Source organism: Ranitomeya variabilis, chromosome 1 (genome assembly GCF_051348905.1).
Source record: "Ranitomeya variabilis isolate aRanVar5 chromosome 1, aRanVar5.hap1, whole genome shotgun sequence".
Lineage (NCBI taxonomy): Eukaryota > Metazoa > Chordata > Amphibia > Anura > Dendrobatidae > Ranitomeya > Ranitomeya variabilis.
In genome coordinates this window covers 441,734,201-441,754,540 of record NC_135232.1, presented here as the reverse complement: position 1 = coordinate 441,754,540, position 20,340 = coordinate 441,734,201, and the positions used below count along the sequence as shown (strand labels likewise).

The following is a 20,340-nucleotide window of genomic DNA, read 5'->3' as shown; positions in this document are numbered from 1 at the left end:
TTTTCTTCATGATAACTCAGTAAAATGCTGGACAGTTAACCATCATTTTTGCTGACCTCCTAGAGAGTCAGCAAAAGGTTAAAAAAAAAAAACAGACATAAAACCCATATACCTCTCTGGCCACCTCCACTGCTTACGATCCTCCGCATCTCTTATCACCATCACCGCACACTTAAACTCGGCGCCTCTTCATACTGGGCCAAGACTTCCAGGCAGGATGGGGACATCTCGTGTGCGTGTCGTAAGGTTGTGACAACGCAACTTGCGATGTGTTCTCTAAGCCAGGACTTTCAGTGGAGACTAAGTCCAGCCAGTCTCTGGACCTCCCGGGCCTTTTCGCAGATGGAAGGCCTTAGCCCAGGGTTTCAGTATGCTGAGAACTGTATGGGTAGTAGAGACCAGGGGAGATGGTTGGAGAGGTGAGTATTTTTTGTTTTTTTGTATGCTTTTTTATACATTTTACTTTTCATACATCTTATATATATATATATATATATATATATATATATATATATATATTTTTAACGTCTTACGTTTATTATGCTCTGGAAAGACTCCAAAAGCATAATAATGGACAGTCACTTTGCTTAGATTACATTTAACTCAAATCAAATTTCCTAATAAACACATGGTTTGGCAAATTCAAATCTGCTCATCTCTAGTCTGTGTATTTACCGTATGAGATTGAAGAGCGCCACTGACAAGAGCCGATGTGATGGATGGTAATCTGTGCACACCTGTGTTCTAGATATGCAATGAGAATAGGAAAATGGAATAAAATTGCCTTTCTGTAAATTACAGGTGTGGTGTGGTGGGATCACATTATGCACAGGACTACAGGTTCCAAGCGCTGTCAAGACCCTTCAGAAGACTGAAAATGGAATGAGCGGTTCATCCAGCAGCTTAACCAGCGTTGCCCAATAACATAACCCCATGAGATGATATAATGGAAAGTTTGCTCTGATCTGAGTGGATTGCTAGTTATCTCTTATTTAATTTAGTAACATCATGGTTGCTGTTCACCAAAAACAGAAGCAAACTGATCATTACCGGGTCATTTGCCCGCTGCTGCTCTGAAGCTTACAGTGTCCTTGGTGCCTGACTATGCTGCTCAGATCCGGTGTTAGTATCTGCTGCGAATGATTTCACAAGTGACGGAGTTGATAGCGACTAGGCAGACTGAAAACATGCCATACTAGTAGGTTGCTTGTCATTACCATGGATGCCGCCTTTGTAACTCACTTTAGGCGTATTAAACGACTTGATTTTTGATCTCCACATATACCCACCTCTGTACTTTTTGGGTGGGATCCAGTGTTCTGTAGAACAAATATTATTTTAAAGATTGTCATTATTTTAATTTGTTGTAAATATGCTCCGATTACTGATATGAAGCGCTTCTGTTTGATGTTTTAGTCTTGTAAGTAATATTCTCATTCGGAAACTGTTCTGGAAAATATCCACACAAATTGATTTTAATAGCAGTTTGGTTAAAGAAATCATTTCTTATAGGACCAAAGTGTACTGCAGGAGGTATAGAAATTCCATGACCTCCTCAGACATGCTGCTCAGATATGGAACACATTTTATAGGCGCTTTTAATTTCAGAGAATACACTTCCTGATTTGTTTTTTGTTAAAATCCGTTAATAGATTCAGTATTCATTCTGGGTTGCCAACCTTCTTTTTTGTGGAGAACATATCCAAATATTTTGGTTGCAAACATTGCTTATTGACACGTTGGAAAAGTGTATTGAAGCATAAAGAGCATACATGTAGAAAGTATGACCATAGCACAACACCACTGTATAATTTACTGAGACCATATTATCATAATACAAATTCTCAAGCTTCAAAATAAAAGAATTATGGATGCATCAAATTGTTTTTACTGCCAGTATAAAAATGTCCTCTCTTTTTACAGACTCTCCAACGGTTGGAAACCCTGTGTCTGACTACACTGAGGTTTCCTGACAACAGTATATCATTTAAAGGGTCTGGTGCATTTTGTAGACTTGAATCAGGGAAGGTTTTAACCAGTTCAATTGACCGATATTTAGCAGGGACCCTTAAGAATACTCCTAAGGCAGGATAGTAGAATAATCCCTAATGAATATTTTTTGGCATCCACTTTAGATAAGATATGCAGACAAAATTTAGGAGTAACAATGCAATGTGTATGAAGAAAATAACTCTAATTAAAACTATTAAATTATTCTCCAAGCATACCTACTGTGATTCCTCTGTGTGTAAATTCAACTCAAAGGGGTTGTCCACTACTATGACAAACCCTTCTTGATCAAAATGTTTGGCCCTGATGACATAATAAAGCCTATATTCACCTTCCATGACGGTGCTGTTCCAGCGGTGACGGTGCTGTTCCAGCGGTGTCGGCGCTCGCTCTCCCCAGGGCTCTCGTTCAGTGTTTTGACACGTGATGCCTGCGCCCAATCAGCGCTGGCATCACTGTTCCCACCTTCGGACGTTTTGACCATGAAGAGGATGTCCAGGCTACAGCTGATCCCTAGCTTCCTCTTCCAGCTCAAAACATCCAAAAACTGGGACAATGACGCCAGTGCTGAGTGAGCACCGCCATCACATGTCACAACACTACACAAGAGCCCCGGGAGGAGCGAGTGCCGACACCGCTGGAACGGCGCTGGCTAAGAAGGCGAGTATAGGTTTTATGTTATCTGGGCCAAGCGAGGGGTATGACAAGATGATGTCCAACTAGTGGACAACTTCTTTAATAGTTTCATTTAAAAAATGCAGTTATTTGTGTGGTTTTCTCATTAAATTATAGGCTGCACACGATATTGATTTGAATGAGGCTCAGTTGCTGGAGACTTGAATTACAGCAGCCCTTTGCTTCCTTTCTACTGATGTTGGTGAAGAAATAGTTTCCAGATGAAGTAGTTGATATGATATATCCAAATTAACTTTAATATCTTACATACACAAACAAGGAATTACAACTGGATTTGTGTTGTGTGTCTGTAGAGAGAAGTTTATGGCTAGTAACGTCCTGTGATTACAGCAGCCTCTGCACTGACTCAAGCATTTAGGAATGTAAGTGTGTAGACCTGGTGTCTAGGCATGGAGCTATAACATGGCAGACAATAATTATCGACTTTTTATATGAGAGTTAGGAATAAGGAAATGTCTGCAGCACAGTGGCTTTTTCATGGAAGGTACACTTTGAATGTTTGGTCCAAAATGCATATAAAAATGCATGTTTTGTATCTCCTAAAGTAACCAGGTTATATTTATTTATTATTACAACTGTAAGAGGCAGGTAATAATACATGAAGTTTTAAGTGCAATTGTGTCCAATAAACCACCTCTAGCTAAGCAGAGGGCTGTGTAATAGCTTGGTACTTCCAAGTTATAAACCCCCAGCCACTGTGCAGGCTGAAAGTGGGTCATGGACCCTCTTTGGTATAGACTGCTCACTTTGTAGTTGTGCAGTGATTCAGCTTTGATAGGACAATGTTTCGATGACCTGAGATACAGGGAACCTGTCCTGGTGACACTTTCCTTTTACAGACCAGAAGGCATTCTTAATGGGACACAGACATAAGTTATTTCCGTTTCACCAGTACGAGATGAATTTTAAGTTGAAATAATGTTGCTTTTGCTAATACACATCATTATCGTGTATTGTAACAGTGAAACAATGGTTATATAAAACCTAGAATCTCCAAAATCTAGGCTTCAATTACTGTATATAGAATGTGTTCAATATATATGTATGCATCTCCCATTACCTGTATACAAAATGTACTTATTTTGGAAATTCTTCCTAATTTAATGTGGTAATCCCAAGAAGACATGTACTGTAAATTCTCAAAAAATACAGATCTCAGTGTACTTTTTCCTTGCTTTTAAGCTCCTTGTCTGACTTGTTTATGTATATCCATTTGACATCCTATTTTGTTTTTGCCTTGCTTGTATTTTATGATTGCTATCCATCCATTTTATAGAATAATCAAGTATTAATGCACAAAATGTGACAATATTCACAATGCCAGTCAGAGAATCACAAAGTAATATCTTATTCACATGTTTCCAAGTACAACCGAAGCTACCTTTTTAAAGGCAATCTTATTGGGATCAACCCTCCTAAGCTGTATATATGGACCTCCAGGTAATAGAAATTTGAATAAAATAATATCTTAATATCTGTGATCACTTATTCCAGATTGACTTGTATTATGTTAATGAGCTATTAAGATCTATGGGCAGGACACGGATATCCCAGAGAATCTGCCTCCATAGCTTATTTTAAATGAAAGGGAGCATTGCCAGTGTGAGGCATGTTATGACCATATACACAGCTCTGCAGTGAAATCAGTAGAACTGAACTTTGTCTCGTTACAAACAATTTGCATCATTTTTTTTTTTACAACAGAGTATTTTTGACCTCACTGTGCTTTTTTGTGTCTGCAAGTTTTCTGGTGGTGTGAACAGGTTCCTACAGACTTGTTCAGTGTGCAAGTAGCCCATGTGTTTCTGGTTCTATAATTGTTCTCTTGTTTCTACAAGACTGGGGAGTCCACCACTCCTCTGTGGGTCATTTGCATTTAAGCTGTTCCATCCTGCATGTCCACATGTATATTTTTTTCTCTCTGAACCCTGCTTATACAGGTACTATACAGATAATCAGGTTTTAAATACATCAGATAGGGATTGCATACATTAGTTAGGACTGCTCTATAAGGGTATACCTTGGCGATTTGGTGGAGCAGCTTAGTATACATTTTTTTGCAAAAAAACGTATCAACTAAATACCCTGTTTTCTTTACATCTTTTGACTAGCACTTGCTTATTACTGGGATTTTTTTTTTGCAACAGAGTATTTTTGACCTCACTGTGCTTTTTTGTGTCTTCAAGTTTTCTGGTGGTGTGAACAGGTTCCTACAAACTTGTTCAGTGTGCAAGTAGCCCATGTGTTTCTGGTTAAACAATTTGCATCAGCAGTTGTCCTCTCAAGACGCTGTCAGCTCTGCTCTAGATTTGTGCCTGATTGTAATGAGACAAAATTCAACTCTACTGTACTCTTGGATTATAAACACATTTGCAGTTGTCCTCTCATAGTTCTGTCTGCTCTGCTGTACTGTACTCCCCCCACATTGCTTGTGAGAGTTAAGCTGAAGCACTATGAGAGGACAGCTGCAGGTGTATGTTTGTAATGAGACCACGCTCCATTTTCCAATACTGTAGCTCTTGCAGTGAAATTGAAACTGTGCGAATATGATAGTCTTTAGGTGTCTCACACTGGTAATGCCCCCTTCCATTTAAAGTAATCCCTGGAGGCAAATTTTTACCAGCTTATTTACACATTAAGATTGTGAATTTCTTTAGAATTAGACATCATATTGCAGATCGGTATCTTTATTCAACTTTCTGTGACATGCATGCCCATATAGACGGCGTAGGAGGGTCTGACTACTTACAGATTCCCTTGACCACTAAACTCAGAAAGAACTGGAAAGGTAATAGGGCAGAAGTGTATTAGAAAACTGTATTATTTTGTATGTTTCACCAGCTCAATGTATCACATCAAATATTTATACTGTAACAAATTTAGGTACACACTGCAAATAAATTGCATTTGCATAATTTTTTTCCTTCTATGTCTGAAATCCTGCCAAAATCAATGTTCTGACTATAGAACTAAAATGGCACAGAAGTAGTGCTATTTTGTGAATGTAGTGGTGGTGCAGAGGTCCAACTCACACCTAAAAGCAAAGCCCCAAATGGTAGTGGCGAGATCTTGCATCTGGATCTTGCATCTCTGCTGTGGAGTGATCTCCTTCTCCCTCTAGGACCTAGCGGTGATCTCCACAGTTTGCTGATTAACACCCCCTTGCTGCAGGCTTAAATATCTTTAGTCGTTTCAGCAAGGCGCCGGTGATTATTATTATTTTATATAGCACCATTAATTCCATGGTGCTGTACATGTGAAAAGGGGTTACAGACAGAGTTATAGATATCGTTAATAGTAAACAAATTTACAGTGACAGACTGGTACAGCGGTGAGAGGACCCTGTCCTTGCGGACTTACATTCTTCAGTGATTGCTCTATTTACCTCTGTTGGAAGTGCAAGAAGTCAACTAGTTTATTCTTGGAGCCTCTTGGAGGATTACTGATGTGAGCTTTCTTGTGTCGTCTCAAGCTAAGTGTATTCCTCATTTGTCTTCCTGCTTTGTCTTTAGTTGTAGTGGGGGCTGACTAGTGTAACCCTGTCCCTTCACTATCCAGGGCCTATGGCTAGGGGCAGTCAGGGATTAGGTTCCTGCTCAGCAATAGGTGCGGAACCTATTTAGGGACGTAAGGGCAGATATGGTGTTGTCAGCTCTGCCTAGGGGTCTCCACTTCCCCCTTTCCTAGTGTTTGGGCTCCCCCACCCTCTTCCCGTTGTGCACCTAGCTTCTCCCTCACCCAGTGTGACAAATATACAGTGGAAGGGCTCGCTGACACTAGCATATAACATGGCCAAGTGCTATGCAATGTTTTATCACATAGCACTCATACCAGTGTTATTCTATGGGGCATCTCAGATTTACAATTATTTTCTCATACTGATTTGGGATGGGAAAATAAGTGATGAGCAAACTTGCTTGGACAACGTGTTATCTTGAGACAAAGTATCTTGGGCATGCTCAAATAATATATTCGTGTCCCTGCAGCTGCATGTTTTGCAGCGGTAGATGGCCGCAAAACACGTGGCTGCAGTGACTCTTAACATATCACTTCAACACCTATGATTAGAGATGGGCGAACCGAACAGTAAAGTTTGGCGTCCGTAGTGAACATCTACGCGCTAACACTGACTTCACCAGGAAGTCCGTGTTACAGTTCAGGTTCGGGCCCCAGAAAAAAACAAGTACAATAATCTTAAACAATACAAGTCACTACTGGTACAGTAGGAGAGAGGACCCTGCCCGCGAGAGCTCACAATCTACAAGTGATGGTCGAGGATACAATAGGTGAGAGTAGAGCTGGTCGTGCAGCGGTTTGGTCGATCGGTGGTTACTGCAGGTTGTAGGCTTGTCATAAGAGGTGAGTCTTCAGGTTCTTTTTGAAGGTTTCGATGGTAGGCGAGAGTCTGATATGTTCTGGTAGAGAGTTCCAGACTAGGATGCGCAAGAGAAATCTTGTATGCGATTGTGGGAAGAGGAGATAAGGGGGGGGGGGGGGGGAAGTAGAGAAGGAGATCTTGTGAAGATCGGAGGTTGCGTGCAGGTAAGTACTGGGAGACGAGGTCACAGATATATGGAGGAGACAGGTTGTGAATGGCTTTGTATGTCATAGTTAGGGTTTTGTATTGGAGTCTCTGGGCAATGGGGAGCCAGTGAAGGGATTGACAGAGGGGAGAGGCCGGGGAATAGCAGGGGGGACAGGTGGATTAGTCGGGCAGCAGAGTTTAGAATAGATTGGAGGGGTGCGAGAGTGTTCGTGGGGAGGCCACAGAGCAGGAGGTTGCAGTAGTCAAGGCGGGAGATGATGAGGGCATGGACTAGGGTTTTTGCAGATTCTTGGTTTTGTAATGTACGGATCCGTGAAATATTTTTGAGTTGAAGGCGGCTGGAAGTGGAAAGGGCTTGGATATGTGGTTTGAAGGAGAGGTCAGTGTCAAAGATTACCCTGAAACTTGAAAAAACAAGCACTGTCACAGGAGGGCTGAAATGAAGACAGGACAAAAATATTGGTGTAAACCACAATGCATTTCAACGGTATCCCGTCTTCATCAGGTGGAAGGTTTCAAGTTAATTTGTTCCTTCTTGAAGGTGCACGGCTGGAGCTGCGTTGAATCCTGCTTTCCCTTTTCAATTCCCTTGCAGCCCTCACAGCGCTCCTAAGAGACGCTATTTTCCTGACTTACAAGGATTACCCCGAGGCAGCGAGCTTGTGGGACTGGGCAGCCTTTTAATGTAATGGATAGGTTCGTTGGGGGGTCGCGTGAGATGGGGGAAAGATGATGAATTCTGTTTTGTCCGTGTTAAGTTTTAGAAATCTAGCGGAGAAGGATGAAATAGCAGACAGACATTGAGGGATTATGGTTAGTAGGGTGGTGATATCTGGTCCAGAGATGTAGATCTGTGTGTCATCAGCATAGAGGTGATACTGAAAGCCGTTAGATTCTATGAGCTGTCCCAGGCCAAAGGTGTAAATGGAGAAGAGCAGGGGCCCTAGGACTGAACCTTGCGGGACTCCGACAGATGGGGGGGCAAGGTGAGGAGGTGGTGTGTGTGGGAGATGCTGAATGTCCGGTCTGTTAGGTATGACGAGATCCAGGATAGGGCCAAGTCTGTGATGCCAAGGGATGAGAGGGTCTGTAGTAATAGGTAATGGTTCACTGTGTCAAAGGCAGAGGACAGGTCCAGGAGGAGGAGGACAGAGTAGTGTTGCTTGCTCTTGGCGGTTAATAGGTCATTGGTGACCGTAGGGCAGTTTCAGTGGAGTGGTGTGACCGGAAGCCAGATTGTAAGCGAAGAGGGAGCAGGAAGAGAGATGGGAAGACAGTTCAAGATGAACGTGTTGTTCCAGTATTTTTGAGGCATAGGGGAGAAGTGATATAGCTAGATACAGAGGTTGGGTCAAGAGAGGGCTTTTTGAGGATAGGCGTGATTGAGGCATGTATAAAGCTTGAGGGGAAAACAGTTGTTAGTGATAGGTTGGAAGAGATGGGTTAGGATTGGGATGAAAACTGTGCGAGGTTTGGGATGAAGTGGGATGGGATTGGGTCAAGTGCACAGGTGGTGAGATGCGATCTTGAGAGTAGAGTGGAGAGTCGATCTTCTGTAATGGTGGAGAAGTTGGTTTTGGAGGTGGAGGGCTGGGCAGTTGGGGGGAAGGGCTCTGGGGGTTGTCGACCAAAACTGTCTCTGATGTTATCATTCCTCTGCTTGAAAAATGAGGCAAAGTCTTAAGCTGAGATGAGTGGGGAGGGAGGAGGTGCTGGGGGACGGAGGAGAGAATTGAAGGTGTTGAATAACTGTTTAGGGTTGTGAGACAGGGAGGATATGAGAGATAAGTAGATTTGTTTAGCTGTGGTGAGTGTGGCCTTGAAAGTAGTGAGGGACTGTTTGAATGCGATGAAGTGCTCGTTGGAGTGGGATCTTTTCCATCTCCGCTCAGCAGCCCTGGAAGCTCGTCTCAGTTCTTTGGTCAGGCTGGTGTGCCAGGACTGTCTGTTGATTTTGCGAGCTTTGATACGTGTGAGAGGGGCAACAGATTCCAAAGCTACATCTATTGTGGGGTTATATAGAGCGGCAGCGGCATCCGCATTGTGTAGGGAACTTATTTCTGTAAGAGGGAGAAGGGATTCAGAGAGTGAGTGTAGATTGGATTGAGGTGTATAAGATTTCTGCGAGGGTGTGCAAGTTTGTGGGTTGGGGATTGTAGGCAAGGGGTGGAGAGGGAAGAGAATGTGAGTAGGTTGTGGTCAGGAAGAGGTGAGTTAGAGAGGTTAGATAGGGAGCAGAGGCCGGGTGAAGATGAGGTCCAGTGTGTGGCCATCTTTGTGGGTGGCTGTAGAAGACCATTGAGTGAGGCCGAAGGAGGAAGTGAGAGATAGAAGCTTAGTGGCAGCTGAGGGAATTGTCAATGGGGATGTTGAATCTGGTGATGGGAATCGGTCACAGGAGCGCTGAAAGAAAACTCTGACACAGGATAGAGTTTAGCAACAACGCGTTTCCATGGACGTGCCGTCTTCATCATGTGGGAGTTTATTGTTGAAAATGAAGAGGCAGTATTTAAATGATAAAAGACCAATCGCAGCGCTGTTGCCATTCAGGATTACAAAATTTTAAACAGACAGTCACATAAAAAATTACATAATAAAAACAGAATAATATATTTCAATAACCAATGAGGTTTAATAGAATAGATTAAAAATTGGGAAATTGAAAGATAATAGAAGTGAATAGAATAAAATAAAAATATATAAAAAATCAATACTACCGATGCCACTAAAATGAGTGTCAAGGTATTTGATGATTATTAACCCTGCCTGGTCACTTTTTCAATTGTTAAGTTCAATCTTTCAGGGGCCAGTGTGCTGAGCTTAAATATCCAAAAGCTTTCTCTACTTATCAATCCACTAAACTGATCTGCCAGTGTCAGGTATGTGGTCAATAATTGTTAGTTTTAAAGTTTTTAAATTTTTCTGGTGCACCGTTAGAAAGTGTTTATCGATACTGTGTAGAAGAAATCCATTTCGGATGTTTTGACGATGCTTATTAAGCCTGGCATGCATCGTTTGTATGGTTTGGCCTACATACTGTAGACCACAACCACATTCTATCAAATACACCACATAGGTGGATTGACAATTGACATGAAAATTAATTTTATAGGTGGTACCTGTGGTGTTAGATTTAAATTCACGTGCTCCATTTAAGATGGAGGTGCAACAAAGATATTTCGAGGCTCTACATGAAAAACAACCGGGATTCAAAGTTATTTGATGAGATGAGGAAGGGCTTGGATTTATGGTAGTGTTACTGGGTGCAACAAGATTTTGCAAAGTGCGGTTTCTGCAAAAAATCGTTTTGGGATGCGATGGGATATGCCTCGATAGTACTGGGACCCCTTTGAGGATAAGCCAGTGCTTAGAGAGGAGCTTCTTAATCAATCCATGAGGTTGGTTGAAGGCGGTCACAAAGCTCCATCTGCCAAATGCCATGTCATGAGAAGTTCTTATTATTGATTCTAATAATAGTCTCTGAGTAAGAGTTTTAGCTTTCAAAAATGCATCATGGACCAATTTTTTCGGATACCCTCTCTGCTGGAACCTTTGTTTCAGGACTTTAGCCTTATTGAGAAAGTCAGCATCTTGTGTGCCGTTCTTTCGTGTTCGCCAGTACTGCCCATATGGAATGTTCTGAATCCACCTTGGCAGGTGGCCGCTATTGAAACTCAGATAACTGTTCACATCTACTTTCTTAAAATGTGTGGTAGTGGAAAAACAACCTGATTCATAAACATATACCATAAGACGCAAAAATTGAATGGACACATTGGAAATACTGGCTGTGAAGCATAAACCCCAGGAATTTTTATTCAGATTACAAATGAATTCTAGCACTTCCTCCTCCGTGCCAGTCCATATGATGAATAAATCGTCGATAAAACGTTAGTTTGCGAGATGCCAGGAAGGACTGCACGATGAAGACGGACTCGAATGCCCCCATGAATGTATTTGAATAACTGGGGGCGAATCTCATCCCCATCACGCAGCCCTTGACCTGGCGGTAAAAAACATGTTCAAAAGAGAATACATTATTGTTAAGTACAAACCGAATGGCGTTTATTATGAAGTCCCTTTGAAGAAAAGGTAGTGATGAGTCAGGGGCATTGAGGCAGTGCACCAATTTCTCCTATCATGGGGGATATTTGTATATAGGGCTTGAACATCCATTGTGATTAAAAAACAGTTGGGGACAGGTGGTAACTTAAGAATGGAATCAATGAGGTGAGATGAATCTTTAATGTACGAGTCTAAGCTCATGACATACTTCTGGAGAAAGAGATCTACATAGTGAGAAAGGTTGCTGGTGATTGAACCGATGCCATAAATAATTGGGCGACCAGGAGGATTTAGCGGATTTTTGTGATTTTTTTTTTGTTAAAAAGTACAAAAATAGAGTTCTAAAACGTGAAATGTTGAGGAATTTAAACTTTTTATTCAAGATACGCGAAGAATGGGCTACCTTGATGAATGCAAAGTATTCAGTGAATATATCAATAGAGTTGTCATGGTCCAATCGAGAATAGAAATCGGAGTCACCAAGAAGTCTAAGAGCTTCTTGGATGTACGATCCCCTTTTCATTATGACCACCCCACCCCCGTTATCAGCATTTTTGTATAAATCAGGTTTATTGATCAAAGCAAAAAATAAAGGTAACAGTACAATCAAGTAAATTAACGGTACTAGGCAAAGTTACAAGTTAATCAAGTGAGACGTTGAAACATCGCCATGAATCTTGCAATTTAACATTCTGATAGATAATACTGCTGGTTATATTGGTATTATGAAGTGTTAACAATAAAGAACAACAAGAACAATTGGAAACCATTACTAAGTCTCTTTTTGATTATTCGAGAATCACAATGATCATTCAAACTAAATAAGGGAGAGACAAACAAAGTAGGATAAAGAAGAAGGGGGATAGAGAGAAGAGGAGAGGAATGGGTAAGGGAGTGGGATATGTTGGAAAGAAGTGTGGCCGTCATCTCGCTCCAGCAGCCAGGGCGCGAGCTGAAAAATGATCTAGTGATAAACGAGGGCGAGCTGCGTAGTCTGTCAGGTTCTAGAAATCCAGAGATCTAGATCAGGGGTTTCCCTAAAAGCAATCCAGGGAGCCCATATATTGTAAGTTTTGTCTGCATTGCCTGGAGACTGATTTATCAACTGCTCCATTCTATAAATGTCATTGAGTTCTGCCACGAACTCCGCACATGAAGGAAATTTTTCTTGTTTCCAAAAGCGTGGGATTAGGTTCCTAACTGCAGTAAGAAAGTGTCTGAGGATGCCCCTCTTAAACCGAGAGATCGACAAGTCACAAAGGGACAATAATGCTAGGCTTGCTGAGGGTTGGATCTGTGTGATAGACATCTTATTATGAAGTTCAAAGACAGCCAACCACAAGTCCTTTATGGGGGGGCAATCCCACCAAATATGCATATAGGAGCCTATCACTTTTAAGCATCTCCAACAGGTGTCAGGAGTCGTGGGGAACACCGCATGCACCACTGAGGGACATCTATACCATCTTGTTAAAATCTTACAGCTCCTCTCCTGTGACACCACGCATAATGACGATCTAAACGTGAAGAGAAGAATTTTTTCTCTTGTCTTCAGGTGATGAGGGCCTTCCCAGATCGCTCTCCCCATTTCGAGAAGAACAATGGCGAACCCCGCAGCGGAGTCTCTCCCCCCCCCCCCCCTTGGAAGATTTTGTATAGCAGTGATACAGTATGGTCTGGAGGGTTTGGTGATGTGCAAAGTGTCTCAAAGGGAGTTAGCAGTCTGCCAATATTGGTTTGTTTAGAGATCACGTAAATAAAATTCTTAAGTTGCTCGTAGAAAAAACAATCAGCAGAGGGTGCTTCCTCCTCCGGAAATAGTTCCTGAAGGGACTTCATCCCAGTTTCTTTTAAGTAATCATGAAGAATGGGTTTGGAATCTTTTCTCTTGTTTAGATACATCTCTCTATTTAGCCCCGCAGGGAAGGTAGGGTTGTCGTAAATTGGGATCAAAGGACCTGGGAGGGTTGTGATCTGAAAGTCTTTGTTTCTATTTTTAATAAGAAGCAATGTTTTGTGTGAGGAAGGGTATGTAGACACCTGGCCCCATCCCTTTACCCCCGGACCAAAGAACAACCTGGGAGTCGCGGCCATTAAGATCGTTTTCTAGCTTTACCCATTTTTTGCTATTTTTGCTGTGGTAGAGGTCCAGGATACATGTTCCTATTGATGCATAACTATAGATCACAAGATCTGGGAAGCCAAGGCCGCCCGTCAGCTTGGACCTGCTTAATAACGTGTATGAAATACGCGCCCGACTGTGAGACCATATAAATCGGGTGATTATTTGTTTGAGGCGAGAAAAGGAGGCTGGTAGATATAAAGGTATTGTTTAAAAGAAGTATAAGAGGCATGGTAAGAGGTCCATTTTAACTGCGTTAATCCTGCCTAACCAAGATAATTGAAGCATATGCCATTTTGCTAAGTCGATTTTCTGCAGGGCTGTTGTAAAATTAGCCTCAAACAATTTAATGTCTTGCCTGTAATTTTAATACCCAAGTAGGTGAGGAAGTCAAAAGCCATTTGAATGGAAAGGTCGTCCGTAATTGGTCAACCAAAGGGAGTTGTAATGAAATGTTTAAGATTTCGGATTTGTGAGAGTTTATTTTAAAATTACTTGAGAAGCCAAATTTGTGCAGTTCCGAAACAATGTTTGGTAGGCTCGCAGATGGAGAAGTGATATATAGAAGGATATCATCTGCAAAAAGTGCAAGCTTATGTTCTGAATGTAATTTTATACCTTTAATTGAGGGGTTATTTCTCAATGCCACAGCCAGATGCTCCATTGTTAATATATATAAGAGGGGAGAGAGCGGACACCCCTGCCTTGTACCATTTCCGACCGGGAACACATTTGAAAGTTAGCCGTTGACCTTGATCTGGGCACTAGGAGAGGTATTTAAGCAGAGATCCTGCGCAACATATTTTCCTTTAGGCCAATTTCCTCTAGGGTCTGAAAAATAAATTCCCAATGATCCCGGTCAAAAGCTTTTTCAGCGTCAATTGACATGATACACAGGGGGTCCCCCTCTCTGCCCGCTCGGTCAAGTAAAGAAATAGTTCGGATTGTGTTGTCTTGCCTCCCGCCCCGGGACAAAGCCTACCTGGTCCTGATTTATTAGTTTTGGTAAGAGGGGGCATAATCTATTTGCTAACATCTTCGCATATATTTTAATATCTACCGTATATACTCGAGTATAAGCCGAGATTTTCAGCCCAAATTTTTGGGCTGAAAGTGCCCCTCTCGGCTTATACTCGAGTCACGGTCGGCAGGTGAGGGGGAGAGGGCGCTGAGGTATACTTACCTGCTTCCGGCGCTCCTGCCGCTCACCCTGCCCGTCCCACGGTCTCAGGGTGCCGCAGCTCTTCCCCTGTTCAGCGGTCACGTGGGACCGCTCATTAGAGAAATGAATATGGACTCCACTCCCATAGGGGCGGAGCCGCCTATTCATTTGTCTAATCAGCGGTAACGGTGACCGCTGACAGAGGAAGAGGCTGCGGCACCGAAGACCAGCTGTCCGGGGGAAGGAGCGTGACGCCGGGAGCAGGTAAGTATGTCATAGTCACCTGTCCGCGTTCCACACGCCGGGCGCCGCTCTGTCTTCGCGTCCTCTTGCTCTGACTGTTCAGGTCAGAGGGCGCGATGACGCATATAGTGTGCGCGCCGCCCTCTGCCTGATCAGTCAGTGCGGAGAGACGCCGGGACAGGACGCTGAGGAGCTGCAAGCAAGAGAGGTGAGTATGTGTTTTATTTTTATTGCAGCAGCAGCACAGCTTTCTATGGCACAATAATGAACGGTGCAGAGCACTATATGGCACAGCTATGGGGCAATAATGAACGGTGCAGAGCACTATATGGCACAGCTATGGGGCAACAATGAACGGTGCAGAGCACTATATGGCACAGCTATGGGGCAGTAATGAACGGTGCAGAGCACTATATGGCACAGCTATGGGGCAATAAGGAACGGTGCAGAGCACTATATGGCACAGCTATGGGGCAATAAGGAACGGTGCAGAGCACTATATGGCACAGCTATGGGGCAACAATGAACGGTGCAGAGCACTATATGGCACAGCAATGGGGCAACAATGAACGGTGCAGAGCACTATATGGCACAGCTATGGGGCAGTAATGAACGGTGCAGAGCACTATATGGCACAGCTATGGGGCAGTAATGAACGGTGCAGAGCACTATATGGCACAGCTATGGAGCAATAATGAACGGTGCAGAGCACTATATGGCACAGCTATGGGGCAATTATGAACGGTGCAGAGCACTATATGACACAGCTATGGGGCAATAAGGAACGGTGCAGAGCACTATATGGCACAGCTATGGGGCAATAATGAACGGTGCAGAGCACTATATGGCACAGCTATGGGGCAATTATGAACGGTGCAGAGCACTATATGGCACAGCTATGAGGCAATTCTGAACAGTGCAGAGCGCTATGGGGCAATTATGAACGGTGCACAGCTTTCTATGGCACAGCTATGGGGCAATTATGAACGGTGCAGAGCACTATATGGCACAGCTATGGGGCAATAATGAACGGTGCAGAGCACTATATGGCACAGCTTTCTATGGTACAGCTATGGGGCAATAATGAATGGTGCAGAGCACTATATGGCACAGCTATGGGGCCATAATGAACGGTATGGAGCATCTATTTTTATTTGTGAAATTCACCGGTAGCTGCTGCATTTTCCACCCTAGGCTTATACTCGAGTCAATAAGTTTTCCCAGTTTTTTGTGGCAAAATTAGGGGGGTCGGCTTATACTCGAGTATATACGGTAAGTTTATCAAAGAAATCGGGCGGTAATTATTACACGTAGAAAGGTCTTTACCAGGTTTGGGAAGCACCGTGATGTGAGCGGTAAGTGCCTGTGTAGGGAAAGAATCTCCATTAGAGACAGAGTTACAAGCTTTCAGGAATATTGGGCTAAGCAGTGTGCTGAACAACTTGTAGAAGCCTGCTGAGAACCCACCAGGGCCCGGGCTCTTTCCTTGTTTTAAGGCACTAATGGTTTCAGAAACCTCTTCTATTGAGAATTCCCTTTCAAGATCAACCAGGTCGCCCTCAGGCAGTATGGGAGTTTGTTTTCCTGTAAGTATGCCTTAATTTTATTACAGAGGGATTGTAATGGTGCATCTTTATAGTGACCTGCTATATTATATAGGAATTTGTAATAGTCGCTGAAGTTGGAAAGAATATCTCTAGTGTTGAACACTTTTTTCCCTTCTTTGTTTTTAATAAAAGGAATGTAGGTATTAGGATTACGTTGGTTAAGAGTTCTGGCTAAAAGTTTACCACTTTTATTGCCGATTTGGTAGAAGCGGCTTCTGAGTCTCTCCCTAAGACATTTGGATTTTTGATCTAAAATAGTTAACAATTTCTGCCTGATTGATGAGAGCCGCGCAAATGTACTGGCCTCAAGATCTCGTTTATGTTGGTTCTCTAGTTGATGGATTTGTTCTGTTAAGTTAATTATTTCCGCCGCTTTCTTTTTTCAACCGAGCACCATGGGAGATGAGAACACCTCTCACTACGCTTTTCAAAGCCTCCCATTTCACAGTGGGAGACGTGGTGTCCTCCTCGTGGTCGGTCACGAAATCCGCAATTGTCTGTTCAATCTCGAATTTACATATGGGGTCTTGAAGCAGATTTTCATTCAGACGCCAGGAGAAACCTGGTCTCAAAGCAGTATGAAGCTAGATTGATAAGTATATAGGTGCGTGATTCGACCACAGTATCGACCCCACGTCTGCCTTTACCTGTAGGTCAAGCAGCTTATGTGAAACAAAAAAATAGTCTATTCTACTATAGGTATTATGGATTTTCGAGAAGAAACTATAGTCCTTGACTGTAGGATTAAGAACCCTCCAGACGTCTACCAGTCTCAAACTGCGCAACTGGGATCTTATTTTATTAATATAAGATGAAGAATAGGAAGACTTACCCGAAGAGACATCCACTGCAGGGCTCATTGGGATATTAAAGTCACCTCCGAGTATCACAGGAGAGGAGCCAGCAAACTCCTCGAGGCGCCTTTTGCAGTCAGCTCCAAAATTCTGTTGCCCTTGGTTTGGGAAATATACGTTAGCTATTACAAGTTTATATGTTGCCCATGTGATAAATAGGAAGATATATCTACCATTTTTGTTGATTAAAGAATCCAGGATCTCGGGCACGAAGGACTTGTGGAAAGCTATTGAAACACCCTTTGATTTAGAGTATGGGTTTGGGCTATGATACCATTTGGGATAATTTTTCGTGATAGAGTGGCACTACTCCAGTTTTGAAATGTGTCTCTTGAAGCAGTAACACAGAGACCCGCTGTTTGTGACCATCAAACAGGACCCGCCTTCTTTTTTCTGGGATATTTAGCCCCTTAACGTTAAAAGAGCAAAATTTGATTTTATCCATTATCTAAAGTTTTTCTAATAGCTCGTGGAATCATGCGCCCCGTCCGCTGAAACAAAGGACAGCCAAGAGTGGTTGGGAGAAAACGATGGGGAAGAGGGAGGAAAGGTACGGTAAAGAGAAAGTAATAGAACATGAAGAACATAGAAAGAGGTGCGTTAAGGTTGACGCACCAAATCTGACCTTGCATCTGTATGGCTGGTGAAAAAGAAGAGAAAATTCCCTCCCCTCCCCCAGCACGCGCACCTTAAATGGGAAAAGGAAGCCGAGGAGAGCACTGGCCCCCCCACACCCCCGTGGACTTAATAGATCCCATGAACAAGAACTTACAAACATGTAAAGTTTTAAACAAATCAAAATAATAATAACCCTAACAGGGTCAAGGTGTCCTGCATATTAACAGAACTAAAAGCAGTAATGACATTCGTGACACCATATGCTCAAATGTTCAGAAATCAAGACCAAACCCCCATGGCAAACCCACAATAAGTCTGTCAGCCCAACCAGGAGATTCAGACAATTGACAATAGGTTGACATAGGACTCATTTAACAGCTGCAGAGCATCTAAACACATTGCAGTACTAATCTGAAACTTAATTGAAACTAGAGAAAAATAGAGATAAAAGGAAAAGACTTCATGGAGGGTCAGAAGGGCCCTCGTTGGTGTGCCGTTTCTTAGAATGAGGGACCTTAAGCCATCTCGGAGGAGCATCTGGAAGTGTTGGGGTTAAGGGCCATTCTGGGAGATCTATTAGCGGAAGTTCAAATGTTCCTAGGAAGTTAGCCAAGTCCCCAATAGGGGATCTCTCTTTCTTTGAGAATCGCCAACAGGGGTTTCAAGGCTTTGCGCAAAAATAGGGTACGTCTGGATAGGTCTGACAAGAGTAGAATTGGTTGGCCTTCAAACTGGAGAGATCCCTTTTTCCTAGAGGCCATCATGATGGCTTCCTTAATTCTGAAATAATGCACCCTACAGATGACGTCTCTGGGGCGTGAGTCAGACGTGGGTTTAGGACCAAGGGATCCATGGATCCTGTCAAATTCAATGGTGTTGTCCTCGCAGTCGCAAGAATGTCCAGAAATATTCTCTGAACTGTATGATCTAAATCCTGAGGACTAACTGATTCTGGGAGGCCCCGTATGCGAATATTATTACGCCTGTTGCGGTTTTCCAAGTCTTCAAGACCAGATGACATTTCCTCCAGTTTCATAGTATGATCCATTAAGATTTCTCTGTGTGCCTGAAGTTCTTGTGAGATATCTTCTTGTGTCTTTTCCACGTCCTCTATACATGATGTGAATTCCATCTGCAGGTTATGTATCTCCTTTTTGTACGAGTTTTCAAGCCTGCACGCAAAGCCTTCCAAGTCTGTTTTTGTTGGGAGAGCTTTAATATATTTGCTTAGTTCAGATATATTCATGTCTTCATGTAAATCTTTATCTCCTTTACTGTTATCTGTAGATTTTATAGGAGAGGCATGTGAAGTCTGTGGCTCTTTTGAAGTGGAGCTATTTTTATGCGAGGCTTGCGACATTGTTGATCCCGTGTTCCTTGTTTGGAGTGGCTGGTTCAGAAACCGTTTCATGTCCTCCGAGAAAGGCCCCTCATGTACGCTTGTGGGTTGTCCAGAAGTCCTTTTAGTTTTGCCCATAAATGTCTGCTGCTGCTATTGACTGCCCATGAAGATATTTAGGGGAACATGGGGGTGCAGTATTACCACATTAATCGCGGCCCCCCATCAGCAAGCCCCTTCCGAGGTGCGTGTGTTTATGTTCTTAGAGTTGAGGGGAGCATGTGCAGTGCCTCAGGCGAGGAAAGGGAGAACCCCCAGCTGTTGTTATCAGTTCCAGCACTAGGTGTCGCCAGAGATCTAAGATTGTAAAATGCAGGTCTATTATAGATGATATGCTGATAGTTTTCCAGGATTAATATAACAAAGGCACAGCAATGACCCGGTGGGAGACAACGGCAGGGCGACCGCACCACCTCCCCAGCAGGAAAAAAGGTAAGGAGCAAATCAATGAACAGGCGCACCAAGAGCCTCAGGTATATACATGTCATGTGGGTGCTTCTTTATGGAAGGGCCTGTCCCCAAGATGGCGTCCACCTCCCAATGGCAGGAAAATAACCTGAGCGAGAGACTCAATGGCGGGTGCTCCTGGGGCCCCCTGTCCCACTTATACCAGTCCTACCTCGGTCTCTCTCCGCCTCGCTGGGGCCCGGTCCGCGTATTCCCTGGGGCCTTTTCTGCAGGACCTCCGGCTGGGCATGTCCGTGGCACACCCCGCTTGGGCGCCGCGGAAGATCCAAGGGCGGGAAGGCCACTCTCCCTCACCACCCCCTCAGCTCAGTGGAGGTTCCACGGTTGTCTCTCCCCCGCCGTGCTCCTTACTGTGTACCGCTTGCCGGTCCTCTCTATGCCTCCTGCAGGGCCTGCGGTGTCCTCACTGTGCCGGTCTGCTTCTGACGCGGCTGTGCTGCGGGGCTGCCTCGCGTCTGAGGGTCCGGTGTGTCGACTCCTCGTCGCTAGGAGCCACAGGCCGAGGGTCCCCCTTGATCCAGGTATGTTAGTGTAGAATATCTGGTGGTCT

The 20,340-nt window shown here is 43.5% G+C and overlaps 1 protein-coding gene across 3 annotated transcripts in view; it reads left to right on the top strand.

Moving 5' to 3' along the window:
* Positions 1-1,390, top strand: part of FSD1L (fibronectin type III and SPRY domain containing 1 like) — a 67,712-nt gene extending 66,322 nt beyond the window's left edge. For all 3 annotated transcript variants that reach the window (XM_077249373.1, XM_077249352.1, XM_077249363.1), the window contains one exon: positions 802-1,390. In XM_077249373.1, coding sequence (XP_077105488.1) covers positions 802-924 — 123 coding nt within the window. In that variant the 3' untranslated portion in view covers positions 925-1,390. The remainder of the gene's footprint in view (positions 1-801) is intronic.
* Positions 1,391-20,340: the final 18,950 nt, after the last annotated feature.